Genomic DNA, 22,823 nt, shown 5'->3' with positions numbered 1-22,823 from the left:
TTGAAACCAAAATAAAGTAGTGTGCCCCATAAAACTAACAAGATAATTAAGTGCACCCAGACCTACCAATTTTATAAAAAATGGTGAAATACAGTCATATTTATTTTCAGAAGTAACTCTGTATTTAATAAAATAAACTCCAAATAGTTATGACTTTTTTCTTCATTATTTTAAAAAATGATGAATTTTAGTCATTATTAAAATCAATTTTATGACTACAAATCATCATTTTTAAAAATGATGAATTTCAGTCTCATCCGTGACTGATGAATAACGAGAAATAAAAATTTCATCAAGTATATCTACAATTAATTTTGCTACAAAATACAGACACTGTGTTTATTCTAACAAAAGAGAAAGTGGCAATCTTATTAAGAGTTGCTGTGGATCAATTTTTATATAGCCATGCATCAAATTCACATTAATCATCGGTGTTTGGCAGGAAAATCAAATAAAAAGAAAAACAACGAAATAATCAGGAAACTACTTTAATGGGCAAACAAGAAGGTTAGAAACGTAGACTTTTAAAGTTTAGTTTAATTTTAGCGTTACAATTTTACAACTGTGGCAGTAAAACGGGTTTGATCACCGTTGGCCAGATAGCTCAATTGGTAGAGTACCTGACTGGAGATTGAGGGGGCCTAGGTTCAAATCCCGGTCTGGTCCGTTGCATTTTTCTCCTCTTCTGTTACATTTAGTGCCGTGTCGTGCCCTGGAAGTGACGGGTAAAAGACATGTCCGGGAAGAGCCTGGGTTGGTGTCTTCAGGGGTAAAGGCCTTTAGGGAGGGAGAAATGTGGTTGTCAGATGGGTTCAATCAATGATGGCCAGAGTTGGTAGAACATCTAACTAGAGATTCAGGGGGCCTGGGTTTGTATCCAGGCTTGGTCTGTCGCATTTTTCTCCATTCCTGCTACACAACCATTAAGATTTGATCCAAATTCATAAATATTGAAGAGTTGAGCTCTATAATTGGGTTTTGTAATATACTGTTATTATCCTAGCTCTTCATGACAAAAAGGATGAATTTATTCAACAACATGAACAGGCTTCCATATTTATTTACTTTCAATGGAGTCTGGTTAATTTGGATCATGGAATAAAGACCCCTTTCTATGATTGTGATACTTTGTTTACAATGTTATAATTCTATATTTAATTCAAAAACTTTTAAATTTTTTTTTCATATTTGATGCCATTGAAACCTTTAAGGCTTTTTGATTTTTTTTATTTCCTAAATCGGCGACTGGGGCAAAATAGCTAGCTTTTTGAGAGAAGAGATTAAAAGGGAAATACCAGTGGTCTTAAATTTTTTCACTCAAATAGGTAGAAAAAGTTGATTAAAGTTGTTGATTGTGGGAGTATCAATTAAGTCTTTATGATTTTCAAAAATTCTCCATAATTCCCCCCCCCCCCCCCCCCCCCCGCCCCAATTTCTTCAAAACGTCAATTAAATTTTCCCGATTTCAAAGAAAATGAGTTTCCACAATAGGCTTATAAATTCCTGAACTCATTTTCATTTTATATCTTATTTGTAAAGGCCAAGATTTGGAACCGTATGGTACTTTCATGCATGGGACAGTATTCATTATGGAGAATTTTATAACTCAGGGTGAACATTTTTATTGAGAGATAAAACTAGCTATTGATTTTTTGCGACAAGCTAGCAATTAGTTCATTTAGACAAAAATTCAATCAATATAGTACTGGTAATAATTTGACATTTTTATACCCCCTGAAAACAAGTTTGGGAGGTATATTGGAATCAGCAAGTCCGGCTGTCTGTCCGTCTGTCTGTAGAAGTGATTTTGTCTGGACCAGGTCTTGGAGACTATTGCATGGATTTGTCTGAAAATTTGTACATTCATTATTCGCTGTATGAAGGTGTGCATCTGATATTTTTATAATGATTGGATTATTTTTCTGCATTTTACAGATGTTTTTCATTTTTGGTTCATGTAGGTTTGCGACAGAGATTCTAGAACTGCCAGTTGGTACATCTGTATAAAAATGTGAATTGCAGCTTAAAACTAATCATTATGGCCAGCATTTTTTGAAATTTTGGTTTACAAATTCGCCGACCCATTTTATTGAAAACTGAAATAAAAATAAAAGGCCTAGAACTTGATTTAAATTTTATTTTTTTCTCCAACCTGAAATTTCTTTCTTGGTAAAAATAAAAGACCTGTATTTTCACTTATTTTTTGCCATTAATTCCCAACCAATGAAAAAATTTCCAGGCAGCTTGCTCTTATTATTCGTAAATCTCAACAATCTTATCCATTTTGCACTACTACCTGACTTATTTACTTCCAAAAACGATATTTTTTTCCCTAATCGTATTTCTTACATTCCTCTATTTATGGTAAATACAAGCAGATATCTCATTATATTATTTACGATGATCATCACTCAATCAAGTGAAAGATAAGTGTATAATAAAAAAAGATTTTCACTGCATTTTAGATGAGCTAGAACTGCCAGAAAAAGGGAAGATAATTTATTTAAATTCATTTTTATTTTCTATCATAATTGTCAATATATATATATATATATATATATACTAGATGAAATCCCGTGCAAGCGCTGGGAATTGAATTTATAGCACTACCGACAGAAAAAATCCAATAATATATATATATTGTAGTTTCTACTGACAGCCTACAGCCTACAGGCTTATAGCAGGAAGAAATACTTTGTTCAAAATCCTGATGAAGTAGAAGTATGTCTCCACCCCCACCCCCACCCCCTTTGTAAAAAAAAATAATTTCATTAATTGACGTATATTGCGAAACCTGTTATATACTATGTTATGGATACTGTACTTCAGGTGCTCTTATTTCATTTCCGTCAAAAAATGCACATTTTACTGAGAAATTGATTTTTTTGGGGGGTAAAAATTCATAGGTACTTGGGTCTTGGTACATACATATTTATAATCCAAGACCTAAGTACCTGTGTAAAATTAGCTTTTATATAATGCCCTTTGAATACACCGGCGGATTTAGAGGGGGACCCAGCCCCCTCCCGTTTTGTGTCCAAAATATACATAAAATTTAATAAATCATTTTAATAAATCATTTTTGGGGGGGGGGGGGGTGTCCGTGGGCCCCTACCCAACCCCAATCTGGTCGCCTCCCCCCTTTTGAAAATTCCTGGATCCGCCACTGGAATAGGCCGAGTATTTGATACAAAAGACTGTATTCAGAAAAAAAATGAAATATATTGATTAAAGCGCAAAATTTTACAGCATTATGTATTTGAACAATACCTTATTCATTAATTTTCTCTTTTCATGTAAGCAGGTTTATTACGAAGTACAAATTGTACTTCGGGTTCGTTGCCACAATGCTCTCAGTGAGAAATATATATACAAATTTTACCGATAAATTTATTCTGAAAACCTACTAAATATAAAATTATGTAATAGTCTTTCGATATATAAATATATTCACAACGTACAATGATTTACCATTATTTCAATGACAAAAGCTTTTTTTTATGTGAAAGCAGCTATTTTCTTTTTAACATCAGGCTCGATGCTATATGATGTTCTAGAAGCTTCCATCAATATTACGATCGGTGGATGATGAAAATAATTTGCACATTTTCCTTTTTAATTGGTTATCACAACTTATTTCTTTTATATCATTTAAATCAAGTTTTGATTGAATAATTTAGTAATGACGTTTAATGAAATAAATAAACGATTGCTTGTTGCCAGTTTCATTAAAAATTGCCAGTAACTTAGATCCGCCAACCGGAAATGCCACCGTACTCACGTTTTTGCTATTTCATGGATGTTTATAGAAAATAAAAGTAGACTTTTAATTTAATGTACGATACTTACAATGCAAGTGAAATCTAAATATAGTTTATGGACATCATCTTGTATCTAGTGTTTTGTTAGAGGAGTAAGTAAGAACTCTGGTCCACCCGTTTCGGAGTTTATTTGCAAAATTTATTAATTTATAAGTATAGATATATATATTTCAATTTTTCTTGTGAGAATTAAACTTTAATTTGAAAAAGAATGACCTTAAGACCATACATGCCAACTTTCCTGATTTAGGTGGGATCCTCCTGATTTTACCCTTTGATCCCGCTATCCCGATCAGGAAAGCAAAATTGGCGTAAAATCCCGATTTGAAAAAATTCACCTAAAAATTTCCGATTTTCAGAGTTTCCCATATTTTGTCAATCGGGATAAGAATATCAGACTTGTTTATTCAATGTACACAGCTTTGTTTCCATGTTTATTTAACGCGTGCAGTTCATCATAGTGTTATCCTTGTTCATGTTTAAATGTAATGCGACTCATTCATGGAACTTTGCAGTACTCCAGACTATGTGAGTATCCTATGAGTTACTTTGAATGACATATAAGTAGGGATGTCAAAATATTTATTTTCTTTAGCCGAATATTCGATTGCATTATTTGAACGATAGTCGAATATATTCGAAACTTTTTAGGAAACTAAATTTTTTTTTTTTCAAACTTCACTGGTACATGACATATTTAACCCCAAATCCCCTTTTCTTAAATTTTTTAAAAAGTAACATCAAATGTTACACACAAATGTTCACAAGGACCTAACATGTGGATAGCGTAATTATATTTACTAAATATAGACCGCTAAATTCTCCAAAATGTATGATTTTCCCGTCAATCATGTTCATAAATCGGTTGGTAAAGTCGTTTTTTTAGGAAGCATAAAAAAAATGACAGTACGATAAATTTTTTAAAGCTCATTAAAATGATGGGGGAGGGCGCACACATGGTTTCTGGGATAATGTTAAATATTTGAATATACTTTCTGTACCAACTATCAAAATATCTTTAAAATCTGTAAAAGAATATTAATTTTATAATAATTATTATATTGTCCAAACATGTCACGGCTATAATGGGTACATGGTATGAAATCAAGTCCAATTAATAATTTTACAAAATTACGATATTACAAAAACAACACATTAATCGGCTGTTAATTGACAAATTTAAATCATGGAAGTGAAGCATTTCTAATTACTGTACTTTCTACATGTAAAGTCAGCAGTTTTTAATGAGGAAAATTATCTTATCGACTGTGTCTGATGAAAGACGGTTTCTCAATTTTAGGTTGGAAATTCCATCTCTTTATCATTCTTCTATTGAATTTATTTATTCAAATGTCGTTTCGTTATTCGATCGTCGGTCCATTCGACTGATGGTCGAATAGTCGACTATTTGTTGACATCCCTATATATAAGTTATTGCAATTGTCCTATATGCTATGTTACTGTGAGTATTCTTCAAGTCAGTAGGAATGCAGTAAAATTTTCCTGCAAAGATTAAAAGAAAAATGATAATTGATAAAGAGTGCAACAGCATTTCTATGCAATTGAACTACCAGTTGGTACAATCTATAAACAGATAAAAGATGTCAGATGAAAACCAGCTGTCAAAATCAAAATGCCACCAAAGAGAAAACCAAAGGGCTTATGAAAGGTGTCAGAAACTTAGGATACTTGTACCACAGAACTGAAAGACCGTGAATTATCACAGTCTTCACATTGTAGTTATTGCTGTGATCAGCCAAGTTTTATGAAATATATGGTGATAACGAACAGTATTTCAAACAACTATGTATATACCCATACTGTGCATGCTTGTCACTTACTGTAGGTATATTGATTGTGTGTTATACCATTAGTGGTCTTTCATAGGAATGTTGTTGAAGTTGTGTCTACTCCACAAATTTTCTCAGTGATAGTAGTTTTTTGTGCTGATTTGAGCAAGAAACTCAAACATGGTGAATGAGATGGGATAGTAATATTAAATGAATTTGACCACCAGAAACCTGTCTTTTTCAGACTTTTGGGGAAAGGACAATGGGTGTTATGGCTTGGTTGATGCCGGTATTGATAGCAGTGTCTGTTACTGGCACAATGAATGGTACTGCTCTGAGTATGTCCAGGTAATTTAACTCAGAACTGTCTATTAATGCATACACTGGGAGCTATTTTTTTTTAATGGTGTTTTGCATGCAAATGTTTTTCTTTTGTATCTTTATTTATTCTATAAAGCATTCACCCATTGTCTTATTATATAAGATGATTACCCATGATCTAACCTTCAAAAATACCACTTTTCTCTGTTATTTCTTTTTTTCAATATTTAAAATTATTGTATTAATAAGCTCTTTGGGACAGATGTCCATGGGGCTATAGTGATATTGTTGGCTGCATTCTTGTACAGCTGGATAAAGGTTTTCATATCCTTATAACTTTTTATTTCAATATTTGGTAGGTGTAACTTTCTTACTTGAATCATTGCTTTTTTCTCTCTTATGTAACTGGTACCAGTAAATGGTTCCCAGTGGGAAAAATGCTGATTTTGACAGGATCATTATTGGTGATATAACTAGTATTGCATGTATTTGTGCAGATTCAAATTTGTTCAAATCATGTCTCAAGAGGTATGGAGGGCCACTTAGGGGATCAGATTTTATGTGAATGCATAGGAAATTAGAAAATCTTTTCAAGAGTAGAAGTACCACACTAAATTATACTGATATGCAAATCTGAAGAAAGCAGGACCAAGGTGACTCAGGTGAGCATCATGGCCTATGGGCCTTGTATATGTTTCTGAGACATTCCGCTTTCACATTTGTACAAAAATATCAGATTAAGCATCATGTCTATCAGGTTGATCTTTTGTCAAGATTATATGTAGGGAATTTCAATTTTCTGGTTAAATTAGCACATGAGTGGATATATTTACGGTATTTTAAACAGATTACATTTCAGAATTATTTGCCTTTGTCACACATACAAACCTTTTAACTGATTGTTTGATAAAAAACAAACCAGATTTGGACAACAATTTTAGCTGGGTGTCTTGCTTTGTGAAATTTGCTTTTCAGCAACAGTTCTAGATACACTCATGGGTGACCTTGTGTACCCAGGGTTGTCCCTAAGAATTGAAATAGCAGGGGATGTGTAAAAAGTAGAAGGGGGTTTGGGATTCCTCCCATAACAGAGGTTTGAAGGGGAATACCGGAACATTATTATAGGTGGGGAAATTCCCCGCCTCCCAGGTCTTAGGGACAACCCTATGTACTGAAGGGCATTGATTTCTTAATACTGTATACAGGGAAAATTTGGGCACTATACGAGGGTTGTCCCAGAAAAACGCGAACTTTTTGAATATTTCAGAAACCATTCGACCAAAACTAATAATTTTTTGCAGGTTGTTAGAAAATTATATTTTCGGTATTTTGAGAAAATATTTTAGGCTTGTGATTTCATAAGTATATAAAAAACAGCATTTAAAGGGTGTTAAATATCGGCGCACAGCAATATTTTGACTTTTAAAAGAAGCATTGTCCATGAAGTTTTCTTTATTACCAGGCTATAAGGAAATATAATGTCACAAAATTTACCTCCATAAATACGCATTGATCTGGTTTACTCGTGTAAAAGTTTTCATTAATTTGACATCATTAATGACAAATTTATGACGTTATATACCAAAACACTTTTAATTAGATATTGTCAAAAATGGTTACGTTTGGCAATAATGTGAAGCACCAAATTATTAAGCAGTACTGTGTTGAGCAGGATATGACTCCTGTCCATACGATAAAAGAGATGTTAAGGATGTAAAAATAGAAACATAAATCTCAGACACAGGTTTATCCCTAGTTGAAGGGATTTGAGGATGGCTTGACTGGTTATCCGATAGAAGAGGCGTTTTGTAGATCAACAAAAATGAAGACAAACTGAACATCAGGAGCTGGACGTCAGAGGCCTAAGTGAACTGAAGCGAACTGTTAGGTTTATTATCGGGATTGAGAAATCGTCTATTAAAAGAATTAATACTGCAGTCTTTTGGGAACACTAGTTTTTGAGATGTATAGCTTGCAATTGGTAAATAAAAGAAAATTAAATACAGTGCTGAATTTATTCTCAAACGAATTTTATCAGAAGCACATTTCCAGAATAAATTCTAAGAACGCCACGAGCTACGTTTTGACGTCGTCAGTGTTGCGCCAACCACTGATTTATAAGATTTGTTTACCTGAGAGGGAAATGTTATTTATAGAGATATTTCATTGAAATTTTCGAGCATTATTCAAAAAATGTTGATCATAATGTATGCCAATTTTTAACTTTATAGTATTAGTGAAACAAAAGATATTGAAAATGTTCGCGTATTTCTGGGACAACCCTCGTACATTGCACATTTATTTAAGCAAATGTCAAGCAGCGACAAAATGCACTACTCCCTAGCTGTCTGATAAACCCAATTGTTATTTGTTTATAGGGAGCAGTGCTTTGCACTACTTGCAATGCGAGCTTGGGTGTAAGAGAAAATTTGATCTACAGCACATTGATCCAATTCCATTTTTTCTGCAGTAACCTCTTGATCCACAATCCTTTGTGAATTGAGCTGCCTGTCTGTCTGTTAGCATATTTTGTCTGGAGTTTATCAGTAAAACTGTGTAATACAAGGGCTGTTTGAAAATTATTGAGACAATTACTTTAACTCCATAAAGGTCAGAGATAATTTCAGGAAAATTCGTCAACATTTTATAAAGAACGAATAAAACAATTATACAAAATTTCTAATTTAAAGGATAATTAGATAAATTCCGGTGAAATAATAAACATGCATATGTCTATCGACCTGGAGCAGCATCGCTACGTCATTTTAACGTCACGTCAGTCATTGATGATTTTGCATGTGAAATAACCGGGAAGCGTTTACTCTTCTTTCTTTCTTATCATAATTATATACCCTACAAAAATCAAACTGTCTCTTTTCTTAAACGATTCTTTAAAAAATATGTGCTATTGCTTCACTATTGTAAATTTTTCATGCATCATTTATACAGGATGACTTAGCATCATGCAGTGCCAATTTATGCAACGCGGGTCAACGTTATTAATTCCGTTACGGTAAAAATTAATGGTAGTCCGGGGCTTTTGATTTTACTGTAGTTGAATTATAGGTTAGAAAAAAATATATACCAATGAAATACATGTAACAAACCCTTAGACATGTTTTTTTTTCTAGTTGTTATTGTTTTAGCAGGTTGGTCAGTCTGGAAAGGAGTTTTACATAGTGCTACACAAAATTTTAGGTCTCTCGCTGCTCCACCTTGACGTCAAAATCCATTTTGTCGTCGTTATCAGATTTCTTTACCGCGCTTAATTTTTTTAATGATCTCCGTATTTCTGATCGGTATTCTAACAAACTTGAACAACATGAAGTCAAAATAAAATTTAAAAATTATATACATAAATTGAATTATTTTCGCTCTTATTATGGGTCCACTGGGGTGTTGAACATTGGTGTTACATATTTTCAATATCTGATTTCGTGACTGCGCTGGGTACCCCTACCATTGACACATTTATATACCATTGAAGAGAAAAAAATTAAATATTTGTAAAATATTTCTTGCTTTTATGAATTCTTAATGTTTGTCAAACGTATATGCAAATTTTCATCGAAAGACGTTCATTAGAAAGAAAAATATACAAAATGTCTCAATAATTTCCGAACAGCCCTCGTACTTATAACATTTGAACTTTTACACTTGGTATTTTCAGATTGATTTGTCAAAATTTTAAAAAAGACAAGAATATTTTAATATTTTATTCTACATACTGTAACTGTATTACATTTGGACTCATATTGTGTTTGGCACCTTTGGTGGAAATCAGCTTCCGCTAAATCAAATATGTTGCGAAATGTTTTTCTAGCAATATAATTTTGATACCCCCCGCAAACGAAGTTTAGGGGGGGTATATTGGAATCACCATGTCCGTCTGTCTGTCCATCTGTCTGTAGACAAGATTTTGTCCAGAGCGTTTCTTGGAAACTATTGCATAGATTTGTCTGAAAATTTGTACACTTATTATTCACCATATAAAGGTGTGCACCTGGTATTTTCATCATGATTGAATAATTTTTCTGCATTTTACAGGTGTTTTTTTTTTTTTTCATTTTTAGCTCACCTCGACGAAGTCGAAATGAGCTTATGCTATACCCCCGGCGTTGGCGTCGGCGTTAGCGTCGGCGTCCCGGTTAAAGTTTTAGGAGCAAGTCCCATTCCTAAGTTACTATAAGCCCTACCTGGACCAAACTTGCATGGATGATGCATCTAGAATGGACACTGCCACACTTGCTTCGGATGCTGGATCTAACCTAGATTTTCCAGATGAGTGACCAGGTTAAAATTTTTGGAGCAGGTCCATTCCCAAGGAACTATACGCCCCACCTGAACCAAACTTGTATGGATGATGCATCTAGGGATGGACACTACCACACTTGCTTCGGATGCTGGATCTGACCTAGATTTTCCAGATGAGTGACCAGGTTAAAGTTTTTGGAGCAGATCCATTCCCAAGTAACTATAAGCCCTACCTGGACCAAACTCGCATGGATGATGCATCTAGGGATGGACACTACCACACTTGCTTCGGATGCTGGATCTGACCTAGATTTTCCAGATGAGTGACCAGGTTAAAGTTTTTGGAGCAGGTCCATTCCCAAGTAACTATACGCCCTACCTGGACCAAACTTGCATGGATGATGCATCTAGGGATGAACACTACACACTTGCTTCGGATGCTGAATCTGACCTAGATTTTCCAGATGAGTGACCAGGTTAAAGTTTTTGGAGCAGATCCTTTCCCAAGTAACTATAAGCCCTACCTGGACCAAACTTGCATGGATGATGCATCTAGGGATGGACACTACCACACTTGCTTCGGATGCTGAATCTAATCTAGATTTTCCAGATGAGTGACCAGGTTAAAGTTTTTGGAGCAGGTCCATTCCCAAGTAACTATAAGCCCTACCTGGACCAAACTTGCATGGATGATGCATCTAGGGATGGACACTACCACACTTGCTTCGGATGCTGGATCTGACCTAGATTTTCCAGATGAGTGACCAGGTTAAAGTTTTTGGAGCAGATCCATTCCCAAGTAACTATAGGCCCTACCTGAACCAAACTTGCATGGATGATGCATCTAGGGATGGACACTACCACACTTGCTTCGGATGCTGGATCTGACCTAGATTTTCCAGATGAGTGACCAGGTTAAAGTTTTTGGAGCAGGTCCATTCCCAAGTAACTATACGCCCTACCTGGACCAAACTTGCATGGATGATGCATCTAGGGATGAACACTACACACTTGCTTCGGATGCTGAATCTGACCTAGATTTTCCAGATGAGTGACCAGGTTAAAGTTTTTGGAGCAGATCCTTTCCCAAGTAACTATAAGCCCCACCTGAACCAAACTTGTATGGATGATGCATCTAGGGATGGACACTACCACACTTGCTTTGGATGCTGGATCTGACCTAGATTTTCCAGATGAGTGACCAGGTTAAAGTTTTTGGAGCAGATCCATTCCCAAGTAACTATAAGCCCTACCTGGACCAAACTTGCATGGATGATGCATCTAGGGATGGACACTACCACACTTGCTTCGGATGCTGGATCTGACCTAGATTTTCCAGATGAGTGACCAGGTTAAAGTTTTTGGAGCAGGTCCATTCCCAAGTAACTATACGCCCTACCTGGACCAAACTTGCATGGATGATGCATCTAGGGATGAACACTACACACTTGCTTCGGATGCTGAATCTGACCTAGATTTTCCAGATGAGTGACCAGGTTAAAGTTTTTGGAGCAGATCCTTTCCCAAGTAACTATAAGCCCTACCTGGACCAAACTTGCATGGATGATGCATCTAGGGATGGACACTACCACACTTGCTTCGGATGCTGAATCTAATCTAGATTTTCCAGATGAGTGACCAGGTTAAAGTTTTTGGAGCAGGTCCATTCCCAAGTAACTATAGGCCCTACCTGAACCAAATTTGCATGGATGATGCATCTAGGGATGGACACTACCACACTTGCTTTGGATGCTGAATCTGACCTAGATTTTCCAGATGAGTGACCAGGTTAAAGTTTTTGGAGCAGATCCATTCCCAAGTAACTATACGCCCTACCTGAACCAAACTTGCATGGATGATGCATATAGGGATGGACACTACCACACTTGCTTCGGATGCTGGATCTGACCTAGATTTTTCCAGATGAGTGACCAGGTTAAAGTTTTTGGAGCAGGTCCATTCCCAAGTAACTATAGGCCCTACCTGAACCAAATTTGCATGGATGATGCATCTAGGGATGGACACTACCACACTTGCTTTGGATGCTGAATCTGACCTAGATTTTCCAGATGAGTGACCAGGTTAAAGTTTTTGGAGCAGATCCATTCCCAAGTAACTATACGCCCTACCTGAACCAAACTTGCATGGATGATGCATCTAGGGATGAACACTACCACACTTGCTTCGGATGCTGGATCTGACCTAGATTTTTCCAGATGAGTGACCAGGTTAAAGTTTTTGGAGCAGGTCCATTCCCAAGTAACTATAAGCCCTACCTGGACCAAACTTGCATGGATGATGCATCTAGGGATGAACACTACACACTTGCTTCGGATGCTGAATCTGACCTAGATTTTCCAGATGAGTGACCAGGTTAAAGTTTTTGGAGCAGATCCTTTCCCAAGTAACTATAAGCCCTACCTGGACCAAACTTGCATGGATGATGCATCTAGGGATGGACACTACCACACTTGCTTCGGATGCTGAATCTAATCTAGATTTTCCAGATGAGTGACCAGGTTAAAGTTTTTGGAGCAGGTCCATTCCCAAGTAACTATAAGCCCTACCTGGACCAAACTTGCATGGATGATGCATCTAGGGATGGACACTACCACACTTGCTTCGGATGCTGGATCTGACCTAGATTTTCCAGATGAGTGACCAGGTTAAAGTTTTTGGAGCAGATCCATTCCCAAGTAACTATAAGCCCTACCTGGACCAAACTTGCATGGATGATGCATCTAGGGATGGACACTACCACACTTGCTTCGGATGCTGGATCTGACCTAGATTTTCCAGATGAGTGACCAGGTTAAAGTTTTTGGAGCAGGTCCATTCCCAAGTAACTATACGCCCTACCTGGACCAAACTTGCATGGATGATGCATCTAGGGATGAACACTACACACTTGCTTCGGATGCTGAATCTGACCTAGATTTTCCAGATGAGTGACCAGGTTAAAGTTTTTGGAGCAGATCCTTTCCCAAGTAACTATAAGCCCTACCTGGACCAAACTTGCATGGATGATGCATCTAGGGATGGACACTACCACACTTGCTTCGGATGCTGAATCTAATCTAGATTTTCCAGATGAGTGACCAGGTTAAAGTTTTTGGAGCAGGTCCATTCCCAAGTAACTATAGGCCCTACCTGAACCAAATTTGCATGGATGATGCATCTAGGGATGGACACTACCACACTTGCTTTGGATGCTGAATCTGACCTAGATTTTCCAGATGAGTGACCAGGTTAAAGTTTTTGGAGCAGATCCATTCCCAAGTAACTATACGCCCTACCTGAACCAAACTTGCATGGATGATGCATATAGGGATGGACACTACCACACTTGCTTCGGATGCTGGATCTGACCTAGATTTTTCCAGATGAGTGACCAGGTTAAAGTTTTTGGAGCAGGTCCATTCCCAAGTAACTATAAGCCCTACCTGGACCAAACTTGCATGGATGATGCATCTAGGGATGGACACTACCACACTTGCTTCGGATGCTGAATCTAACCTAGATTTTCCAGATGAGTGACCAGGTTAAAGTTTTTTGAGCAGGTCTATTTCCAAGTAATTATAAGTCCTTCTTAAACCAAACTTGTATAGATATTGATCTTGGGATGTACACTAACTAGAAAAAATATGATGTGAGATTTGCCTTACTTATAGATAACCTTCGTCGAGGTGAGCTTCGTAATTTTTGATTACCTATGTTTATTATGTGGTTTTGTCCTGACCTTTTCTCAAAGACTATTTCATAGAATTGTATGAAAATTTGTACACTCATTATTTGCCATATGAAGATGTGCACCTGGTATTTTCAATATTATTTGATAACTTTTCTGCATTTTACAGGGTTTTTTTTATTTCATTGTTATTGACTTAGTCATTTTGGGTTTATTTCTAAGGTTTGAGACACAGAATCTAAAACATCTGTACAAAAATGTGAACTACAGCTTAAAACTATTCATTAAAACCAAAAAAAAATCACCAAGTATTAAAAACAATTTTTAGCTCACCTCAACGAAGTTGGGTGAGCTTATGTAATACCCTCGGCGTCGGTGTCGGCGTCCCAGGTTAAGGTTTTTGGAGCAGTTTTCTTTTCAAGTACTTCTATGGCCTATATTAGTCAGAGATGCATGGAGGATACTTCTAGTGTGTTTCATTGTACCAGTCAAGGTTTCAGATGCTGCAATTTCAGCTAAAGAATGACCAGGTTAATGTTTTTGGAGCAGGTTAAAGTTTTTGGAGCAGGTCTCATTTCCAAGTAACTATAAGCCCTATATTGACCAAACTTGCATGGATGATACATCTAAGGATGCACACTACTTAACTTGCTTCGGATGCTGGATCTGACCTATATTTTCCAGATGAGTGACCAGGTTAAGGTTTTTGGAGCAGATCTCATTTCCAAGTAACTAAAAGCCCTTTATTGACCAAACTTGCATGGATGAAACATTTAAGGATGCACACTACTGGACTTGCTTCGGATGCTGAATCTGACCTATATTTTCCGGATGAGTGACCAGGTTAGAGTTTTTGGAGCAGATGTCATTTCCAAGTATCTGTTAACCCTATATTGACCAAACTTGCATGGATGATACATATAAGGATGTACACTACTGGACTTGCTTCGGATGCTGGATCTGACCTATATTTTCTGGATAAGTAACCAGGTTAAAGTTTTTGGAGCAGATCTCATTTCCAAGTAACTATAATCCCTATATTGACTAAACTTGCATGGATGATACATCTAAGGATGCACACTACTGGACTTGCTTCAGATGCTGGATCTGACCTATATTTTCTGGATAAGTGACCATGTTAAAGTTTTTGGAGCAGATGTCATTTCCAAGTAACTATAAACCCTATATTGACCAAACTTGCATGGATGATACATCTAAGGATTCACACTACTGGACTTGCTTCGGATGCTGGATCTGACCTACATTTTCCTGATGAGTAACCAGATTAAAGTTTTTGGAGCAGATCTCATTTCCAAGTAACTATAAGGCCTATCTGAACCAAACTTGCATGGATGATGCATCAAGGGACGAACAATCTCAAAACTTCGGATGCTGGATTTGACTTACATTTTCTGGATGAGTGACTAGTTTTAAGTTTTCAGATAAGTCTATTCCCAAGTAACTGCAAGCCCTATCAGACCAAAATTGCATAAATGTTGCATCTAGGGATGCACACTCCTAGATTATTAGTTTAGTGTGGGACTTTGCCTTACTTAAAGACAACATTCGTTGAGGTGAGCTCTGTAATCTCTGATTACCTATGTTTACATTACACAGCAGATAGTGTAAATCCATTTGTCCCTTGGGAGTAATGAGTGGACATCATCCTGTTATAGATAAATTAATGAGTTCAGTGTGGGAAGTTGTTAGGGCATCTCTGATCAAGCATGTGTTATCTATATCTCCTGGGAATTTAAAGATCTCTGTTCTTTAATTCTCTTGTAATTTATTGTCCGTCATAGAACATAGTTACTGGATGACCAGCCTTTCATTTTTAAAATGAATTTGATATAAAGTTATCAAGATTAATTTGATTTTGTAATTAATTGATTATTTTTCAACAATCAATTTGCAGAATGTCATGTCTCAAAAAGATGACAGATAGTTGCATTTTATTTTTTCAATGTATTAAAAAACAATGTAGTTACAATGTATTGGTATTGATGTTTTATTAGGTTGTTCCTTGGTTTCATTCACTAAAAAAAATATAATGAGCAATTATTTTTTCACTCTAAATATTAATAAGAAAATTGTGAACACCTCTTAGATCCATAAAATATTAGTGATTTGGCACCTCTGAAAAACCCAGCGGGGGGTATTTGTCCCTTTTTGACAGTTCTAGTTCACAAAGTTCTGAAAGCTACTTGACCCCACGGGGATATGAGTTTTAAGACAGTTGTAGTTTATATTTCAGTATCTTTGTTCAAGGAAATAAAGAATAACTTAATGAATCAATGTATGGATCCTGCACAAACTTTCACATGAAATTTCAATGTTATTAAATTATCTGCAATTCGTACATTTATATGGAATTAAAAATATCCCAGATTATTTTTTTTACGTACCTGTACTGGTGTCTTGTAGTTAACCTTCCGCATAGCAAACCTTCTCCATGTGCAAGACATTTGTATTGTAGAGTAATTGCTATATAGTCAAATCTTCCTTCCAGATACTTTACTGTATTGTAAATCTCCTCCCAGGGAATGTTTACTATATGGCGAACATTCCATTGCATAGAAACCCCGCCCCCTTCGTGGTAAGGTTTATTGTGCGGAAGTAATGTTTGTAACTTCTGAAGTCATCAGATATGTATCAAGGTGATTACATCATAGAAGTCTCATATTATTGTATATATCTGGTTTCATGGGGAATGGAAATCTAGAAGCTTCCTGCCCTCAATTTCCACACCTCATGAAATGGTTACCGTATATCCAATACTACCTGACATCCATGATGTAATACACACTTGTACATAAGATATGCACCCTGAGATGCACGTTGTTCATATAGCATGACAAATATTTCCTACGATATAAGGATTCTAATGCCCTGTTCACTTGGAGAGTTTAATTCGAATTAAATGTTAATTACTGCGAATTAAATTTGAACCGCATTCACACAAAGAATTTAATGCGAATTAGTTTTTAATTTACTGGGCATTAAATTACTTCGCATTAGCTCTGTGTGAATGCTAAGCGAAGCTAATTCGAGTTAAATTTTGACGCATGCATAAGGGCAGAATTAAGTCACAGGCCACATGTCGATGGTCAGATATAGGTACTTGTGCTATTTTTGAGTGGAAAACAAGGGAAAATTATGTATATAATCACTGAAATGTGTACAGACACTATGACATTATATCAAATCAGTGGTCAAATGTATCTGCAGAATGTGACGTGATTCGCAAAATGACGTCATAATAGCCTTACTGAATAGCCTTCATGTAGAAATAAAAATTTAATTCGCATTAGTTTACTTCACATTAGCTGTCGTGTGAACGCAATTTAATTCGCATTAGTTTAATTCGCATTAGTTTACTTTGAATTAATTTACTGCGAATTAAACTCTCCGTGTGAACAGGGCATAACTTCTGAAGAGGACTATGATGATTTCTGTTATAAAGCAGATCTAGAAATGTTTTTACTTCTGATAACTTGCTAATCCACATTTCTTTATTAATTTGTATATACTCAGTAAAAAAAAATAATAAAAGGAGAAAAAAACATTGATTATTAGGTAATACAAATTCAAAATTTATGAGATTCATAATACACATGTATTCTCAAAAAGGAGCAATCTGGTCCATGGGCCTATTGTTAGAAATCATGTTGGTGTGGTTTTTACCTGTTATCAATAGATTGTCTGCTTTTTTGTAAGTTTGCATGTGATGTTTCCTTTGTTTCAGAGCTTTGGTGAATATTCCATGGGTATCATGGCATGGCTAATGCCAGTTCTTATTGCTATATCTGTATGTGGTACAATGAATGGATGTGCTCTCAGTATGTCAAGGTAGAGTACTGGTTTCCTTGAGTGGTCAGATTCAGTGTTTCACTAACATCCTTCCTTCTAATAGACGAATTTCACATTCTTATGTGTTATCTCTCGTTGTCGGCATAACACTCATTTTTGTCACTGTATCCTTTGTAACTTACCTGTAAATATTTTCAACCTTCAAATAGAATTGGACAATATTGACCCGTTCCTGAATTGCCTTAGTATGGGACAACATAAAAAACAAAATGAACATATTCAAATGAATTTAATTTGCAAGATATTGTCCCTAAAAGTTGGTAATGTTATAGAGGGAAAATAGTGTCTTACACTGGTTGACCCCAGACTGACCCCACAAAGGGAAATAACTTTCATAAATGTGAAATTCGTCTATTGCTAATCTTATTTATGTTTAGTGCCACTGTAGACTTTACCTTGTCTTTTTATCTGCATATATAAATCTGAGCATGCATGCACACTACATGTAACAGTTACAATCTGTATTTGACTTGGTCAACATTTTGGGTAATAATCTTTTCTCAGTTTGTAATTAAAAGGTGTATGTAACATGGTTTAAAATTGAATGACTGTAAGTTAGAGTTCTGGGGATTTATCCAGGCTCACTATGAACATGTTCTCTGCAATGTGTCATGAAAACAAATTTCATGGATATTCCTGCTACATTAATGTACAAATTAAAAAATTAATGAAATATTAATTTTTTTTTTTTTTTACATCTATTTGTAATGAATAAATGGAAGTAAATAATGATAAATGTAGCTTATTAGAAAAAGGTTAACATTTCCAGTTTTTTGAGTCAATGAAGCAGCAGATTATTATGATGTAGATACATTTATCTATGACTTTTTTTGTCTCAAGCAGATTTCCAAATTAAAACCAAATGATATGAAATGAAAGCAATCCACAAATATTAGCAGCCATATATTTATTTCTTCTTAATTATGCAGTAAGATTATTTTTTAGGAGTAAATTTACAGCATTGCAGGAGGGCACATTCTTAACCCAAACACCACTGTACTATTAACTTAAAATTAATTAACTCAATTTCCTTTTCTGTTAATTGTATTTAGCTCACCTGTAGTCCTTTTCACAAAGAAATGTTAAGATTTTGATCAAGATTTTAACTTACAGTACCAACCAGACCCAGCCTGACACCCAAGCAGTTTGCTTTTTGGGACTGCTTTCTGGGACCGCTGGGACTGCTGTAGAACTGCTCTGGGACCACTGTGGGACTGCTTTAGCAGTCCCAGAGCAGTCCCAGAAAGCAGTCCCCAGACTGCTCTGGGACTGCTATCTGTCAGGTTGGGTTTGGTTGGTTGGTACTGTAAGAATTGAATTTAGGATTTCACTTAATTAATTAACTTACAAGAAACTTCTTTCCTAGCAATACATTTTATAATCCTGCTATAAAAGAACTTTTCTATGGTTTAAAGAAGACCTCTGTTGATTTTGAGGTCCAAGGTGAAGGTCAGAATATCATATACATGTATTAGCATAAAATGATTTTCAGGTGATAACTTTAGTTATGTTTCGGCTTTTCCAATGAACTTAAGGTTGAAGACTGTAACTTAAGAAAGATCTTATTTATCAAAGGCTTAAAGGTGAAAGGACAAAATCACAAATTTGTATATGGTAGGAAATTGTACACTGTATGTAGATTTTGGATGAGATATCTTTAAAAACTCTTTAGCTTTTCAAATTTTAAGTCTTATATCTTACTATTACTTATGAAAAGAAGAATCCTAATGATTTTGAGGTCTAAAGGTCAGGGTTTGGTATGTTGCATACATGATTTGAAGATGATAACTTAGGTTCCCTTCAAGCTTTTGCAATGGACTCCCAAGAAAGACCCCTATTGATTTTGAGACCAAAATATGAAAGGTCAAGGTCATAAATTCGTAATTGGTATGAAATGGGTTCCAAGATTTACTTAATACTTTCTATTACTAAAACATAATTCCTATTGGTTTTGAGGTGAAAAAGTCACATATTTATGTACTGTTACAAATTGTTTCCAGACAATATCTCAAATAAACTTCTGTCTTAAATGAGGGACATAAATCTGAATATTACTTTTGGGTGCATAAAAAAATTCTATTAACATACACATTTTGTTTTTAGCTCACCTGAGCTGAGAGCTCAAGCAAGGTTTTTTTATCATAATTTGTCCAGCATCCATCTTTCTGTTTGTTCATCTGTCCATCTTTATATATTTCTCATACCTTCAACTTCTCAAGAACCATTAGGCCAATTTCAACCTAACTTGCATCCTTGGGTGAAAGGATTTCAACTTTCTACAAATGAAAGGACTAAGCCCTTTTTAAGGAGAGATAATTAAGAATTAATGAAAATTTGATATCATCTTTCAAAATATCTTATAAACCACCATGGGAGAAAAGGTGAAATTATGTTAAAGCTTCTTTACATAGTGTATATTCAAGTTCATTCAAATCATGTTCCCCAGGGTTAGGTTGGGGCTACTACAGGAGTGCCAAGTTTTACGTAGGAAAAAAATCATTAAAAATCTTCTTCTCAACAACAGCACAAGCCATGATTGGTAATATTAATATGGAAGCATTTTCAGCTAGTGTAGATTCAAATTTATTCAAAGCATGACTCCCAGGGGTAGGGTGGGGCTAACATTGGATAGGCAAGCAAAGATTTACAAAGGTTATATATATATATATATATATATATATATATATATATATATATATATATATATATATATATATATATATATATATATCTCCAATGAAAAAATCAAGAATCACAAGACTCGAATAATCATTTTAACTGTAAGCGCTTTCTGCCTTTTAATGGCTCTTCAGACAGTTACAAAATGAATATGAAATTGCTTAGTAACGTTCATAAGCACGACGTCAATTATTGTCCTTTGTGACGTGATAATAACGTTAAAAGGTAGCATCATAATTCGCACAGTTACAATCACTTGTAATTCAAAAACAAATAGAAAATTAAATAGAAAATTAACTCTGAAGCAATTATTTTCTGTTAAGTTTTGGGTTAAATAATTTAATAAAGTAGTCCTCCTTTGCTACTCTGGATATTTCACAGTCATTGTGCATTTTATAAAATGGAAATATTTTAAAATTGCCTTTCCCACAGATAGCAAAGTGCTCACTGCATGGCATATTTCTTATGTCAGGGTCCCGAATTTGTTGTTTATGGACTCGCACACGTGCGTTCAGTTTGCTGGTTTGTCCTATGTAGTATTCATCACAGGTTGGACAGGTTATGCAATAAATAACATTTTCTGACTTGCAGGTCATGTTGGCGTATGGTGTTAATTTTTAACAACATTTTAGAGTTTTTTCACTGCCCTCCTCCAGATATTCACATGTTCCACAGCGTGGGTCACGGCACTTTTTGACGACTTTGGCATTGTCCGATGCAAATCTTGCTCTGGTTAGGATTTTCTTTAGATTGGGTGCCTGTCTCCTGCTATTAATTATTTGTGATTCCTTGATAACGTCTTTTAAATTTTGAGACTGTTCTAAAATGGGAAAAAATCTCCTGGCTGTTTTCAAAATATTGTGGTTGCGTGGATTGTGCGTTACAACAAAAGGGATGTCGCTTTTTTCACTATCATCCTTGTGGCGATTGTTCCTTAGCATAGACGTAGGGATGCTTTTTGCCTTTTCAATTCCGGCATTTATAAGATTCTCTGGATAATGTTGTTTTTTGAGATATGATTTAAATTCTTCTAACCTTTTTGACCGTAAAGATGTATCGGTTACTATTGTGCTATGCGTCTTGCCATGTTGTATGGAATATTACGTTTAGTATGCGATGGGTGACATGAATGAAAATCCAAATACTGGTGCGAATCTGTTTCTTTGCAGTACAGGTCTGTAATTATTTTGGTATCATCCTTAATTAGAAGGAGGTCCAAAAATGGTAGTTGACTGTCACTCATCTCCATAGTGAACTGAATTGATTCCTTTAAATGGTTAATTACCGTGTGGAATTTTTGTAAATCATCTTCAGTTTTGTTCCAAAAAATTCATTTTCAACTTCTCAAGAACCATTAGGCCAATTTCAACCTAACTTGCATCCTTGGGTGAAAGTTTTTCAACTTTCTACAAATGAAAGGACTAAGCCCTTTTTAAGGAGAGATAATTAAGAATTATTGAAAATTTGATATCATCTTTTAAAATATCTTATAAACCACCATGGGAGAAAAGGTGAAATTATGTTAAAGCTTCTTTACATAGTGTATATTCAAGTTCATTCAAATCATGTTCCCCAGGGTTAGGTTCATTAAATTCATTTTTTGGAACAAAATTATTATATATAAAAAATTATATATTTGAAGGAAAGTGCTGATATTTTGCATTTTATTGATATGTGAAACTGGATGCTGTTGCATGTCTGGTGAAATAGTGAAAATAGACTTAATTTTCATGAAATTTTGAGACTATCCCAGTGTCATCATTTGGGCTCAATATATAAGTTGTACATGTTCCTGAAATCTTGAATCTCTTTAGGGATTAGAACATGCTATTGTTACTTATAGAGTGAATTTAAAATTTTCCAATACACATTTTACAGTATGCTCAATTTTAAGGAAAATTTCCGCCAAACATTTTGATTGCAGAAAAACTGTCCTCTGCCAGCAAAATAATTACTCAACTTTTTTTCTGATAGTTTTATCTATCTGTTGTTCTTATAAACTTTAAAGCTCACTTGAGCCAGAAGCTTAAATTAGGGAATGTTTATGTCTTATTTTGTTGCATTTGGTTATATGAAATACGCCATGAAGGGTTTTTGCATCATTCTATTATGATGTCACAATCAAATGCCTTAGCTTTTATTTATACTTGTTTAACTGCTTCAAACATCAGTCCATAGCCAATCAAAATGTGTTTTACAAAACAATTGCATTAGTATGAGCTTTTCTGATCAAAGTGTATCTTTCTGTTTATCTTCTCTGTTCTTCTTTACTATTTACATTTTCAGCTTCTCTTACAGATTAACTGGGCCAATTTCTTTAGTTCTATTTAATAGTTTGCAAGCATTCTATGATGGTGCAGATTTAAGCTTCTTTTCAAATCATATTTTACACCTCGATAG

At 35.2% G+C, this 22,823-nt stretch overlaps 1 protein-coding gene across 2 annotated transcripts in view; it reads left to right on the top strand.

Annotated features, from left to right (window-relative positions):
- LOC133192058 (large neutral amino acids transporter small subunit 1-like) overlaps positions 1 to 22,823 on the top strand; it is a 54,416-nt gene that overhangs the window by 10,075 nt on the left and 21,518 nt on the right. The window contains exon 7 of one of the 2 annotated variants that reach the window (XM_061327899.1): positions 17,620 to 17,723. In XM_061327899.1, the coding sequence (XP_061183883.1) occupies positions 17,620 to 17,723 (104 nt within the window). Of the gene's footprint in view, positions 1 to 5,855; positions 5,960 to 17,619; positions 17,724 to 22,823 lie in introns of both variants that reach the window. The other variant, XM_061327898.1, reaches the window with a different exon arrangement.

The sequence above is a fragment of the Saccostrea echinata genome, unplaced genomic scaffold, assembly GCF_033153115.1.
Source record: "Saccostrea echinata isolate AGI-Se365-2 ecotype Australia unplaced genomic scaffold, CSIRO_AGI_Sech_v1 ptg000025l, whole genome shotgun sequence".
NCBI classification, from domain to species: Eukaryota; Metazoa; Mollusca; class Bivalvia; order Ostreida; family Ostreidae; genus Saccostrea; species Saccostrea echinata.
Note: the sequence above shows the minus strand (reverse complement) of the source record. Positions and strands in the feature narration are given on the sequence as shown.